The following is a 14,581-nucleotide window of genomic DNA, read 5'->3' as shown; positions in this document are numbered from 1 at the left end:
GATAATTGTGTTTTTCTTTTTTTTGAAATCATATTAATGAACATTTGTCCTCTGTAACATTAAAATCCATTGATCTGTCTTATACTTTGAGTTCACTTTACCCTTGCATAATCTTGTAACATCATGCATTGGTCTTTTGGAAAACAATTGGTTCACCGAATTTGCAGATTTTCCAAATGTTGACACATTTCATTATGCAATAGCAAAAAAAACCCAGTTGTTAATATTGCTACCAATTTCATCAGAAAAGACCAAGTAGTGGGAAACTGTCAAGCTTAGAATAGTAGATACAAGTTTTCCAAAACTCTCATTTTTGCTTAAAAGCTCCAATTTTATCATTGGGAACTAATACACTCACTTGGTTTCCTTGAAATGACAGGGTCATTCTGTCAGTGTTTGAGAAAATGTCTTTCCAAATCACTGCATCTGAATGACCACAGTTTGTCTCATTTGTTCTTTCTACTAAAAATGACCTATGAAAAAACGCCGCTAGTATGGCTTACAACTCAAACAATCATAGAAAATGCTTTTTTGTGAGACAACCATTGTTTTTCCATATGCAGCATAAATGCTTTACACATATTTTCCATCTTGTCACCCAGAATGCTAAGTCTTGTACTCAGGGTTGAGATTTAATACTTTACTATTGCATCAAGAAATAAGAATGTTCTTAAGTAAAACAGGCTTTTTTTTTTCTTTTAAACTGGGAGCATGGAAATAGGTAGAGATTTTAAAAATACAATAAATGACTATGGTGCTACTTCCTTGATTAATGGTAAGACACCAGCAGTTTTATCTACTATCAGTGCAAATGTCAACACGGTGAAAAGGCAAATCAAGTCTGCTGCTTTAATATGTACCCTAAAAAAATATGTGTCATCACGTATATAAGAGTAACAACTTCAGACATTTTTTTTGAAGTTTTGCATATCTTAAAAATTAAAAGAGGGTGAAGAGATTGATTGGTTGATGATCAAGTTTGGGTGGAATTGAGAGCGTGAGAGGCAGAAGAAGCTAATAAATCCAGAAATGGAAGTTTGGGAGTTCTGCGCTCTGGCAGGTCAATTCCTTTCAAGAGCTATTGTCAAAAGAACTGGCTAATGAGATGGACTGGGCAGATGTAAATTAGAGAATTTTGATCAATTAATACTCGGTGTTATGGTGTCACCCAACAACGGCTAGAGATGGGATTAAACAAGGAAACTAAGGCAATTCTTTATTGGGAAGGAGATTCCCAAATTCAGTAGGTAATACATTTTAAGAATATAATTAAAATGTTTCTAGTGAAAAGGTAGAATTGTTGCTCAAAGGTAATCAGAATTATCTGGATGTAAGAGATTATAGATCCCTTGTTCTGTTTCCTTAAAATCTGTATGTACATATGTATATCTGTGCATATGTACATATATATATACATGTATATATGAAAAAATATATGTATATGTACATATAAATGTGTGCAATTTCGCTTTACTATGTTTGAAAAGGTTTTATTTATTTGGGGGGGTTGTTTTATTTATTTATTTATTTTAAAATCTATTTTATTTATTTATTTATTTGTTTGTTTTTGGCTGCGTTGGGTCTTCCTTGCTGCGTGCGTGCTTTCTCTAGTTGCAGCGAGCCGCTGGCTACTCCTCGGTGCAGGGCGTGGGCTTCTCATTGCGTTGGCTTCTCCTCTTGAGAAGCATGGGCTCTAGGCACGCGGGCTTCCGTAGTTGTGGCTCGCGGGCTCTAGAGCGCAGGCTCAGTAGTTGTGGCGCACGGGCTTCGTTGCTCTGCGCCATGTGGGAACTTCCCGGACTAGGGTTTAAACCCTTGTCCCCTGCATTGGCAGGCGGATTCTTAACCACTGTGCCACTAGGGAAGCCCTATTTACTTTTTTAACGAACACCTTTTAATGGCCAAGTCTCTAGTGAGACGTGCTTTGGGCTTCGGGCGCAAACCTTGCCTTACCTCACTCAGGCGCATGCGCACTTAGGGAGTCCAAAAGGGCGCTTTTCTCATGTATGCGCACCTTGAAATCTGAAAGTAAGCCCTTCCTTAAACGTAGTAACCCGTTGCCTCACCTTTCTGTGGTTTAAGGAGGTATACAAGGAGGCCCTTGCTTTTTGGCTCGTGCAAGCACTGGGTGAGTGATTCCTTTAATTTGCGACCTGAGTGCCTGAGGCTAGGCTCTGCCTCTGCCTCCCCTTAGTCCCGGAAGCTCCTAAGTTCCTCTCATGCTCTTTGCAGCAGTGTGCCTTCTTTGAACACCATTTTTTTTCTTTTCTTTTTTCTTTTTTTTAGGCCATGCCGCATGGCAGGTGGGATCTTAGTTCCCTGATCCGTGCCCCCTGCAGTGTAAGGGCTTAGTCTTAACCACTGGACCACCAGGGAAGTCCCTCTTTTTTTTTTAATGACTTGCAGGGAGGTGGCTTGCTGTGTTGTCACTTGTAAATAATTTTCAACCAATTGCTTGAAATTCTTAGGAAACTTGATCGTTAGTGTAACTCCTGTCTCCTTTCCCAAGCACGTGGCTGCCAAAGATTTGCTGGATTTGAGGAGTCCAGGATGCACTGAGCTGCTGTCGCTTGACTGCGGACTGAGGTTAACAAGTGTATGCACTAGAACACTGCCACTCTTTTCCTTTTCAGAGTACGGGGAGGTGTATTCCACATCAGAAGCAGCCCAATTTTCAACTAGGGCCACCTGCCGGCATGTCCAAAAGGCTCCGCTCCCAGTTAGAGCAAGAAATCCCAGAAGATGCCCACTATGAGATACATCTGGAGCCACCACAGCGGTTCTGCCATGATGACCAAATCACGCTTTGTGACAAGTACTTCACGTCCCAGGAGCACAAGAATCACGTGGTATATGGAGTACAAGAGGCTGCTGAGAATTATAGGGTAAGCTTCATGCAGATCCCAGACCACTGTCATTCTGGCTGCCTCCTCTTATTTATTACTTTATTTATTTGGAGGACAGATATTCTGATCCTCCAAGACCATTCCCTTAGTTGATGTTTATCAAAGAATACTAGATAAGTACCATATTTAGACCTTCAACTTCAAGGCTAGGAAAACATTGTAGTCAGGGCTATTGGCCTTTCAGTTGTCTAAGGTTAGGAATCTATCTGTTGTAAAGCAATTACTTTACCTGGAATTCTGTGATATATTTCTCTGCAGAAGTTATTCCAGGAGATATTGAACACATTGAAGGAGAAACTTGAAGTAGCTAAAAGCATATTGGCTGATGAGCAAGAAAGAATGGTGATGATGCAGGTCAGTGCTTATCTTGATCCTTAGGGGGAAATTACCCATAATGTTGGATAGCAAATAATATAAACACAATCAAATGACAAAGCAGGAAAAACTACTTGAAATCCATAGGTAGGAAAAGTGTTAATTTCTTCACGTGTAAAAAGCTCTTAAAAGTCAATAAGCAGGGGACTTCCCTGGTGGTCCAGTGGTTAACACTCCAGGCTCCCACTGTAGGGGGCATGGGTTCTAACCCTGATTGGGGAACTAAGATCCCACATGCCGCACAGCCAAAAAAAAAGTCAATGAGCAAAAGACTAGAAACTCCACAGAAAAATGATCAGACATGAGAGTTCACAGAAAAGAAAATGCAGATATCTTTTGAACATACTGAATTGGTCCATAAGCTCATGGTAAGAGAAATACAAATTAACTATATTAAATTTGTTAGTGAGATGGCATTTGCATCCCTTATTGGCAAAGACTGATAGCACAGTTTATAACAATGCCATAGGAGAATGAGCATCTTATGTACTTTTTTTGGTGGCCATGTAAATCCTGAAGCCATTTAAAGGGCAATTTAGGAATTACTATTCCAGGGTGGGGGGGGGTATAAATTAGGAGTTTGGGATTAACATATACAGTACTATATATAAAACAGATATATATATTTAGATCTATAAATATACATATTTTATATATAGGGAGAAGAATCTGAGAAATACATGTGTAACTGAGTCACTTTGCTGTACACCTGAAACTAACACAACATTGTGTCAACTATACTTCAATAAAAAAAAAATAAAGAATTACTATTCAAATTGAGGAATCACCATCCATTATGCACATTTCACTTCTAATTTCAGACCCTCCCTTCATATGTAACTGTTCTGCTAGTTATACTAGATTCTCATCCAGTTGAGGATGGTAGGCATTTTTTTCAGCTCCAAGCACCATATATTAACAAATATTGGGGCCCCACTGTTTGCCAGGAGCTATGCTAGGTGCTGGGGATACAGTAGTGAAAAGAAAAACAAAACAAACAATCCTGGCCTTGTGCAATTGACATTCTAGTGGAGGTAAACAAGTAAAATGTGTAGTATGTTACATTGTTAAGTGCTGTACATTTTATTTAAAAAAACAGGAAAGAGTGATGAGATGTACTTTTAAACAAAGTGATCAGGACCTTGTCATTCCAAAATTGGTTTTGAGAAGACTCGAGGAGGTGAGGAAGTGAGCTGTGCAGTCATGGGAAGAATATTCTAGGCAGAGGGAAGGGCAAGTACAAAGATCTCAAGACTGGTGTGTCCTTGGTTGGGGTTATGAAGGAAGTGGAGGCTAATAGGTGATGAGATCAGAAGGCCACATCTTATAAGGAAGTTGATTTTCTTTTCTTTTTTCTCTCTTTTTAAAAATTTATTATTTTTTAATGAAAAAAGGAAGCCAGTGGAAACTTTTGAACAGAGCAGTAATGTGATCTAACTTCCATTTTCGTAGGAATAGTCTAGCTGCTGAATGAGAATAAGACTGTAGGAGGGTGAGAGCACAGGTGGGGGGACCTGAAGGGGACTCTTTGCAATAGTCAAGGACAGGTAATGGTGAACTGCGGGGGAGGGGTGGTAGAAGTGGTGAGAATAGTCAGGTTCTTGATAAATCTTGACTCCACAGAGTCTCAGGAGGTTAAATATGGTCATTAAGCTGACTACTCCCAATGGATGTCTTTAGCTCAGACTTCCCGGTGGTGGGTTTTCATGTCTGACTTCCTGCCTAGCATCTCTCCTTGGATGGCTAACTGACTAATCAAAATTGACATATCCCACACTCAGCTGCTGATACCCTCCCCACTCTGGAGCCTATCCCTTCCGTACTTTTCCTTTCTATGTTTTGGCAACTGTATTCTTTGTCTAAAAACCTTAGAGTCACCTTTTGATTCCTCTTTTCTCACACCCCCTATCCAAAGCATCTCACACCCCCTATCCAAAGCAGCAAAAGCCATTGGTGCTGCCTTCCGGTTTTCCTGGTCTCCTTTTTGGTCACTGAGGTTGTAGAGATTCCTCAGTTTTCTAAGTCAATTAACATTTCTTCATCTGCATTTCATGTTCTAAGATAGTAGTGATATCTTGGCTGATGTTGACTCTGAAATTCTCTCTGTCCTTTGTATTATGTATCTGTTACTTCTTCCCCTGTACTTTTATATTTCCTTGTCTTTATATTAAAATTATAGATGGAAAGTAACCATAGGTATTTATCTGTGGTGTTTAACCTGAATTCTGTCATCTATGGTGAAGGAAGAAGAACAGAATTTTAAAGCAATGATTGAGTCTGAATATAGGATAAGGTTCTGGTTGATGATTGAAGAAAACAAAGTGAACTTCCAGAGTCCACAAGGGTGCGGATTCAACCTGAACTTGAGAGAAGCCAGTCAGAACCAACTGATGGAGTTTGCCACAAAGCTAAAGGAGAAGTTCCAGGAAATACTACAGGTGAGATGTGAAACATGGCATCTTAACAATATTTGGGAAATGAGAGAAAGAAGAGCTGAACAGTATGTCAATTCTAGAATAAGACATCCACTGACAACCATGGATCTATTAAAAGAAGGGATATAGTCATCCAGCAATTCTATTTCTGATAATTTATCTCGCAAATATACTTACATGCATATAAAAAGACACGTGGGTAAGGAAGTGCGGTAAAATTATTTCAGTATAGAGCCGTGGCTTTGAGGTAGTCTTTGAAGCCAGATTGATGAGATTTGTATCTGGGTTCTGCAATTTACTAGCCTCTAGGTGACCTTAGACATGTTGCTTAACCTCTGACTTGGTTTCCTTAGCTGTAAAATGAGGATAATAGCCCTTAGTTCATAACATTGTTGTGAGGCTTCAGTGTGATAATCTACATAAAGCTCTTTAAATAGTGTTTGTATGTGTGTACATTATTGTGTAATGTAAGTATTAGGTGTTACTATAATATTTGTTGATAGGAAGAGAGTAGATACAACCTGTATCCATCACTGTTGGACTCATGAACTACATTGTACAGGACATACAATGGAATGCTCTTCAGCGTTTAGAAAAGATAACATGGCTCTATATGTATACATAAGGAATGCTCTCCAAGAGCATATTATTTATTAAGAAAAAAGCAAGCTGTCAGATCAGCAGTGGAGTATGATATCACTTGAGTTAAGAAAAAAATAACATGGAACATTCATGTATTTAACTAGGTGGAGCTTCTTTGCAAGGATAGAAAGGAAACTGGTATCCTTTTTGGTTTGATTATCTATTTTATTCTCATCAGTGAATTTAATTTTTAATTAAATTATAATAAGTCATAGTTTTAATTTAATGAAGGAAATAGGAAACTTCCTGAACAAAACTGCACAGCAAAAAAAAGTGATCTGTTTTAGGTCCAGGTTGTGAACTGATTAAGTAGACTATGTGGATACTGTCCACATCAACATAAATATATTGTGTCAAAGAATCAAGTTTCTACTGAGGTGTCTTGCTTGACACAGATGAATATCCTGGCCTTGTCTAATTATTTCTGTTTCTGGGGTGGCAGGCAGTAAAGCAGGTTTTTAAAGAGATGGTTGAATTAGTGAATAAGAGAAATTGTCAGCTGTTGAATAGTAATAAGGATGCTTCTGCAGAGACTGAACTGTTTGGGGAGAGAGAACATGAGTAAACTGAGGGAGAGTGAAGTCAGGCTCTCTGAACAGATCTGCGGCCTCCAGAAGATCACCACAGAGCTGGAGAAGAAGTGTGGGCAATCTGCCTCAGCATTGCTCCAGGTAAGATTCTGGGAATAACCTTCACTACAGTATTTGAGAAATGAGAAGTGGACAGTACTTATTAGGGGCCAGTTCTAGAACACAGTACCCAGTGATCTTCAGTCATACGTGAAGGCTACCAAAAGCATTATGACTCATTATAAAATCATGGTATGTATAGAGCTGCTTCACTGATCAGTAGTAAATATGAATTGAGATGTCCTTTAATAAGGTAAATAATTGGTTAGTCAAATTATGATGTATCCCTACAATAGAATATTCTGCAACCATAAAAAAACGAGTAAAGCAGTTCTAAATGCACTAAAAGATTATCTTCAGGATATCTCATTAAGTGAAAAAAACATGCAGAAAACTTTTTGTTATTTAGAGAATATGTATAAGCGTATATGCTCATTAACATTCAGACAACCTCTGGCAAAATAAACACAAACATAGTAATCAGCAGTAACCTTGGGAAACAAGGGTGAGACTTACTTGTATAGTATTGTTTGTTTTTTAAACTGTTTTGATTCTTTGTAGTTTTTATTTTTTTATTTTTGGCCAGGCTGCGCAGCTTGTGGGATCTTAGTTCCCAACCAGGAACTGAACCCGGGCCCTTGGCAGTGAGAGTGCAGAGTCCTAACCACTGGACCCCCAGGGAATTGCCAGTATTGTGTATTTTAAATTTTGTTGAGTAACATGCATTACTATTTTCAAAAAGTAAATTTTTATCTTTTGAAGACTGTTTATATCCTTCTGCCAAGCCCACATTTGCAATATGAGTACTTTGAGAAGCCCCTGCACATAAACCCTTAGGTTCTGTTCTAGAGCCATGCGTAGTTCCAGACAGTGCAGATAGGTGTGACCGAGTTATGTTCAGTTCCTGACCTGGTTCCAGCCACTATCCCCAGCTTAGCAGGCTCAATTCTTTTCTTTTTTGTTTGTTTGTTTTTTAATAACTAATGAGTTTATTATTGTTTTAAATGAATGACTAAAGAGCAATTTCTAAATCTTTCCAACTTTAAATTCCAAGAAGATAAACAGCAAGACAGCCCCATTGCAGAAATGCCCCGGGGGCCTCAATCAATCACAAGGCCCTGGAGTCCCGGAGCCTCTGTTTCAGGGGCTGAAGAACAGGGCAGCCGGCAACCCCAGGGTCTGGGTGCCCCACCATGCCCGTGGCTCCCACCCCTGCCACTGCCAGGCCCCCCCAGCCCCTCCCCACAGGGGGCTTCCTTCTGGGCCTACTGGGCCCGCCACCCCCAGGTCCTGAACCCACTGCCTCTCAGGAGTCTCCGAGGGTGCCCTGCCCCTCCACCGGCCGCCCCTGGGTTCCCACCCGCCCAGGAACACCCACGCCCCAACACCCACAGGGGACAGAAGCACTTGCGGCCACACAAAGGCCCATTCCCACACCCAGCGTGGGTCAGTGGCCCCGTCCCGTGCGCCCCTGGGTCCCCCACTTCCTGCATCTGCCCAAGGCCTGAGTGGGTCACCACAGGGCTGGCTGGGGCCCAGGGTGTCCCAGATGTACCCCCGCCCTGCCACCCAGGGCTCAGCAGGCCCCTCTTCGGGGAACAAAGCCCACCCTTCCCACAGGTGGACACTCCCGGGGCAGGGACCCCCAGAGCCTGCCCCCCCACCCCACGAGGCTATGCCTGTCTCTGTGGCTGCAGGAAGCCCGGGCGGAGGACGCGGGGCAGCAGGCTCAATTCCTGCCAGCCCCAGGACAGAAAGCAAATAGACGGGCAGAATTTGAATGTGGAGCATTGTGAATTTGAGGTATAGAAGATTAAATCCCTTGGGAATATAACAGTGATTTCAAGCATTTTTCTGACTTTTCCTATTCAGTGTCGAACTTTGGTATCTGAGAATTAGCACCATGAGGCTGAAGAAATTACATGGAAATCGAGTTTCATTATTATAAGAGAAAATACTTTCATGAGCACAATTCACAAAAGGCTTGGCTTAAATACCTGCTAGTAATTTTGTCTCTTTTCACCCCGTAGAATGCAAGATATTCTTTGGAAAGGTAAGTTATTCATTTTGGAAACACTTAGGTCAGATTGACCATCTGATTTGTGAGCACACAGGGGTTAGAGATGTTGGGGTGCGGATAGCAAGGCCATGTAATGAGATCCATCCTCTGGATGGAGGGGCCTGCGGTCTACACAGGTAACTGAGATTGTCCTTTCTTTAACAGGAGTGAGTCACTACTGCTTCAGTGTCTAGAGCCCGCCCGAATCACAGACCTGAGTTTATGCCAAATAACAGGAATGAGCAAAATGCTAGAAGTGCTGCAAAGTGAGTTGACACACATCCATGATCACAGGACACTTTACATTTGTATTTGAGGATAAAATGAACATCCTACCATAAGTGAAATTCCAGATAGCTTAAGGATTTAAAACTACTCTATTTGCAAATATTTCTCTCCTGTGGTTTATATTTTCATTTGCCTAATAGTGTCTTTTGAAGAGCAGAAGTTTTAGATTTTGAAGTTACCTTTTTCTTTTTTAAATGGTGTGTGCTTTTTGTGTCCTAAGAAATCTTTTTTTACCCCAACAAAGATTTCTTTCTAGAATTTTTACAGTTTTAGTTTTTGCATTTAGGTCTATTGTTCATTTAAAGTTTTGTGTTCATTTAAAGTTGTTTTTTGGCTGCACTGTGTGGCATGCAGAATCTTAGTGCCCTGACCAGGGATCGAACCAGTGGAAGCACAGGGTCTTAACCACTGGACTGCCAGTGGGACCCCTAAAGTTATATTTATGTACGATTCGAGATATGGTACAACTCCCCTCCTCTTTTAGTACATGTATGTATCCAGTTGTTCCAACATCATTTGTTAAAAATCCGTGGGCACATATGAGCAGATCTATGTCAAGTCTAATAGGTCCATTGATCATTCTATCTATCCTTTTGCTAATACCACGTTGGCTTGATTGATTACTCTACAAAAAGTCTTAAAATTGGGCACTGTGAGTTCTTCAGATTTGTTCCTTCAAAAATAATTTTGGCTACTCTAAATTCTTCACATAAATTTTAAAATGAGCTTGTTGGCATCTACAAAAAACCTGCTGGGGTTTTGATTGGTATTACACTGAATCTATAGAACAATTTAGGGATATGGTGGTATATCTCCCTTTATTTAGGTCATCTTTGATTTCTCTCAACATAGTTTTCAGCTAATATTGTACATATTTAATTAGATACCTAAGTATTTTTTAGTTCTATTCATGGAATTAAATATCAACTTCTAATTGAAATTTTATTTATTTCTAGTTTATCGATGGTATATAGAAATATTCGTGCATATTGATTGACATTGTATCTTACAACTGTGCTAAACTGATTTATTAGATCTAGTGACTTTTATAGATTTTGAGGGGATTCTCTACAAAGATATTCAAGTAATCTATAAATATAGACTTTTTTTTTCTTCCTTTCTGTAAGCCTTTTCTGTATTCTTCTTACCTTTTGCACTTACTAGTGCCTTCAATATGATGAATAGGAGTGGTGAGAATCATCTACCTTCTTCCTGATCTTAGGAAGAAAGAAAGCATTGTTTTTCACCTTTAAGTTTAACGTTAGCTGTAGGTTTTTCATAGTTGCCTTTTGTCAAGTTGAGGAAGTTCCCTGTCTACTCCTGATTCACTAAAACTTTGTATCATGAACAGATGTTGAATTTATTAGATGCTTTTTTCTGTATCTACCAAAATATTTATTTTTTTCCTTTATATATTGATATGGTGAATTATATTTGCTTCATATGTTGAACCACCCTTTCATTCCCAAGATAAACTCTTGGTAATAATGTTTTAGCCATTTTACATATTGCCAGATTCAATGTAGTAATGGTTTTTAAAGAATTTTTGCATTTATGCTAATGAGACATATTTTTCTGTAGCTTTCTTGTAATCCATTGGCACTTTATTTAATACATTTTATTTCTATTTCTAGATAAGGTATTTAGTTCTTTGTCAAATCCACTTAGTCTTGCTTTCTTTAGTTTCCTATATTCTGTAGATACTTTTAAGTTTTTCTTTTTTTTTTTAAGCATAGTAAGCAAAAATTATTGTAGAGTTTGCCTGGCAATTCCAGTATGTAAAATTCTTCAGATTTTTTAAAAATAAATTTATTCATTTATTATTTTTGGCTGCATTGGGTCTTCGTTGCTGCAAGCGGGGGCTACTCTTTGTTGTAGTGCACTGGCTTCTCATTGCAGTGGCTTCTTTTGTTGCAGAGCACAGGCTCTAGGCATGCAGGCTTCAGTAGTTGTGGCATGTGGGCTTAGTAGTTGTGGCTCACAGGCTCTAGAGCGCAGGCTCAGTCGTTGTGGCACACGGGCTTAGTTGCTCCGTGGTGTGTGGGATCTTCCCAGACTAGGGATCAAACCCATGTCCCCTGCAATGGCAGGCGGATTCTTAACCACTGCGCCACCAGGGAAGTCCTTCAGATTTATTTCTGCTAGTCTCACTCAGTAGTACTTTTTTACTTTGAGTGTGTGGTTAATGATTTTTTTAATAGTAAGCTTTCCTTTTTTCCTTAAATATTATTTTTAGAAGTTCTTTGAGGACAGAAATGAAGGTGTACATACTTCTAGAGAAAATTTGCATTTATTTCTGCCAGTCTTCTGGAAATACTAGGAGCCTGGGACAAGTTGAAATTTAAAATTCAAGGCTTGTGGCTTTTAAGACCACTTTAATAATGATATGAATTAAGTGCAGAGATTTAAGTTCATTTGCCCATAAAACTTGCTGCTGGATTAGATGTTAAAGAAAGAAATCAAGGACTACTACAGGTTTATGGCTTGACCAACTATAAAGCAATAAATGTTCTACTGAAAAGTAGAAACTGGGAAGGGATAGATTTGGAGTTCCATTTTGGATGGAGTATGTTTGAAATTTCTGCGTTTTGTTCAACTGGTATTTGTCAACTTTTTTATGGAGTAAGTCATGAACATATAGAAGATATTTAAAACTGAGGCTATATAAAGGCACTTAGGGGAAAAGAATACAAGTAGTGAAAAGTAAGACCCAGGACCAATCCCTGAGAAATCAGAATATTTAAAAGTTGAACAGAAAGAAATGAGAAGGAACAGTTAGCGATATGAAGGCACATACCACTTTCATTCACATATAAGAAATCACAGTGAGCGTTCTTGATCTCAGCTTGATTTTTCTGGAGGATTCTCCCAGGATTTCTGGCCTCTGATATGTTCTCTTTTGATTTACTCAATATTAAGGGCCTGCTGGCAGCAGTTTCTAAGTATCTGTCACATCTTGGTGATATTTAAGATGAAGAAAGCAGTTCAGTCACAGGATAGAGCCATGAATTAACTGCTCTATTAGAAGACTTAATGTTTCTGGCTGTTCCAGGCTTGGAGAAGATCTTTAGGGACTAGAGTTGGGTCTCAGGTGATACTGGGCTAGGACTGAGTATCAGGTCATTTTTATAGCCTGGCAGAATTCCTTTCTGTTTTGAGAGGTATTTCTAAACCTCTCCGTAGTTCATTATTCATTGTTTTGTTCTTCTTCCTCAGATAGATTTCATTTTAATCTCCTTCCATTATCTTATTGACTTTGTTCCTTTGTGATGTCCATTTCTTTTTTTTTTCTTTTTTGGCATTGGAAGCATGGGAGTCATAACCACTAGGCCACCAGGAAATTCCCCCATTTCTTGAAACAGCTTAGGGGTCCCTTTATCTGCTTACTTTTTTTTTTTTTTTTGCGGTACGCGGGCCTCTCACTGTTGTGGCCTCTCCCGTTGCAACGGAGCACGGGCTCCGGACGCGCAGGCTCAGCGGCCATGGCTCATGGGCCCAGCCGCTCCGCGGCATGTGGGATCTTCCCGGACCGGGGCACGAACCCGTGTCCCCTGCATCGGCAGGCGGACTCTCAACCACTGTGCCACCAGGGAAGCCCGGGTCCCTTTATCTGTGCTCTCCTAGATTGCATCTCCCATATCTGTGCCTGAGACCCACGCCCACTCATGAGGAAGCCCCTGCATGTTAGAAATCATCAGTCTCTGGCACTGACAAGCCCCTAGGTTAACTAAATTTCTTTCTCCCTGCAGGACCTATAACTTTGGACCCTAAGACAGCTCATCCCTGTCTGGTCTTATCTGAGGATCTGAGAAGTGTGAGACTCAGAAATGTGCAGCAGGATGTACCCAGTCACCCAGAGAGATTTGACTTCAGCGCCACTGTGTTGGGTGTGGAGAGCTTCACCTCAGGGTGGCACTACTGGGAGGTGGATGTGGAAAAGGCAACACAGTGGCAGCTGGGCGTACACGGAAGCTCTGCCAGCAGAAGTGCTTCCGGAGATAAGGTCTTATTCACAGGATCCATTATGGGAACTGATTATACTTTCTGGGCTTTTCCCCCTTTAAAAAGGGTTTCCTGGAGAGAGCAAATGCACAGAGTTGGAGTTTTCCTGGACTATGAGTATGGCCAGATATCCTTCTATGATGTGACAAAGAGATCCCTCATCTATAATTTCTCTGATCTCGCCTTCCAAGGAGCTCTCAGGCCTGTATTTTCTCTTTGTATTTCAAATGGAGGCATGAATTCAGACTCTCTGAGCATCTGCCTCCCTCACGTTTCTTCTTGTAATGGTACTTTTAGCCCTCAACCTTCTTTGGTGTGAAATCTAAGACCACAAGAGGCCAGAATATTACAAGCATGACTTTATATAAATTATTTTACAAAGTAATCCAATAAAAGATTTTTAGCACTTGAGTTGGAACCCAGGTTAACACCCCAGAGCCTTTGCATTCATGTGGCTTTCAACACGCATTTCGTGGAAGAGGTTACATTTAACCTGAATCATGGATGATAATAACTGAAGGGCTCCACGTTAATTAGAACAGCAAATGCCTATGCAGCATAAGATTGGGAAATTAGAGACGGAAATAGTCTGGGATCCTTAAGACTAGGTTAAGGACTCTAGAGATTTCTGAAAACAGAATTGGGTATAATCAAGACTTTAGATTTGAGGCTATCATCAGAGTGACATGTAGAATGGAGACATCCTATTCCTGACATTGTCAAGACTTCTAACATCACTCCAAATAGAGGACAACTTAAGTTCCCTGGATACCTTATCTCAGTGGGGAGGAGGTGTTGCAGAAAATGTATTTTAAAAATATTTCAAGTATCCAACTTCTCTCTTACAAGGAAAATTAGATTTCTTAAAAGAAGCCTGATAGTTCACTGCTTTGAAAAACTATTACATTAAGTAATGTTGTAGTGGTGTCTTGTATTTGCCTTCAACTTTCTCTATTTGATAATCAACTGAAAATTTTTTGCTAGAGCCTTGTTCAGGGGTGGTCATACAATGCTGAAAAGACAACAAAAATATTTATTAGAGGGACTTTTAATGAAAGGTTTATCATAGTGTATCTCCCTTTATGTTTTTAACAACCTATAAGTGTGTATTGATCTTTATTGTTCAAATGTAGAAGCTGAGGCTCAGAGGTGATTTAATTTTCCTAAAGTCACATAGCTGTTAAGTATCTAGTAAGTGACAAGGGTAAAGAATTAAACCTGGATCATCATTTTAAAAGCAAGCTC

The 14,581-nt window shown here is 39.9% G+C and overlaps 1 protein-coding gene across 1 annotated transcript; it reads left to right on the top strand.

Annotated features, from left to right (window-relative positions):
* Positions 1-2,636: 2,636 nt before the first annotated feature.
* Positions 2,637-13,921, top strand: TRIML2 (tripartite motif family like 2). The gene is made up of 7 exons (XM_004323834.4): positions 2,637-2,885; positions 3,165-3,260; positions 5,525-5,719; positions 6,889-7,029; positions 9,018-9,040; positions 9,212-9,312; positions 13,084-13,921. Exons 1-7 carry the CDS (start codon positions 2,697-2,699, stop codon positions 13,653-13,655), a joined length of 1,317 nt encoding a protein of 438 aa, XP_004323882.3. The 5' UTR covers positions 2,637-2,696; the 3' UTR covers positions 13,656-13,921.
* Positions 13,922-14,581: the final 660 nt, after the last annotated feature.

The sequence above is a fragment of the Tursiops truncatus genome, chromosome 21 (genome assembly GCF_011762595.2).
Source record: "Tursiops truncatus isolate mTurTru1 chromosome 21, mTurTru1.mat.Y, whole genome shotgun sequence".
Classification (NCBI taxonomy): Eukaryota; Metazoa; Chordata; class Mammalia; order Artiodactyla; family Delphinidae; genus Tursiops; species Tursiops truncatus.
The sequence above is the reverse complement of the archived record's forward strand: the minus strand, read 5'-3'. Positions and strand labels throughout refer to the sequence as shown.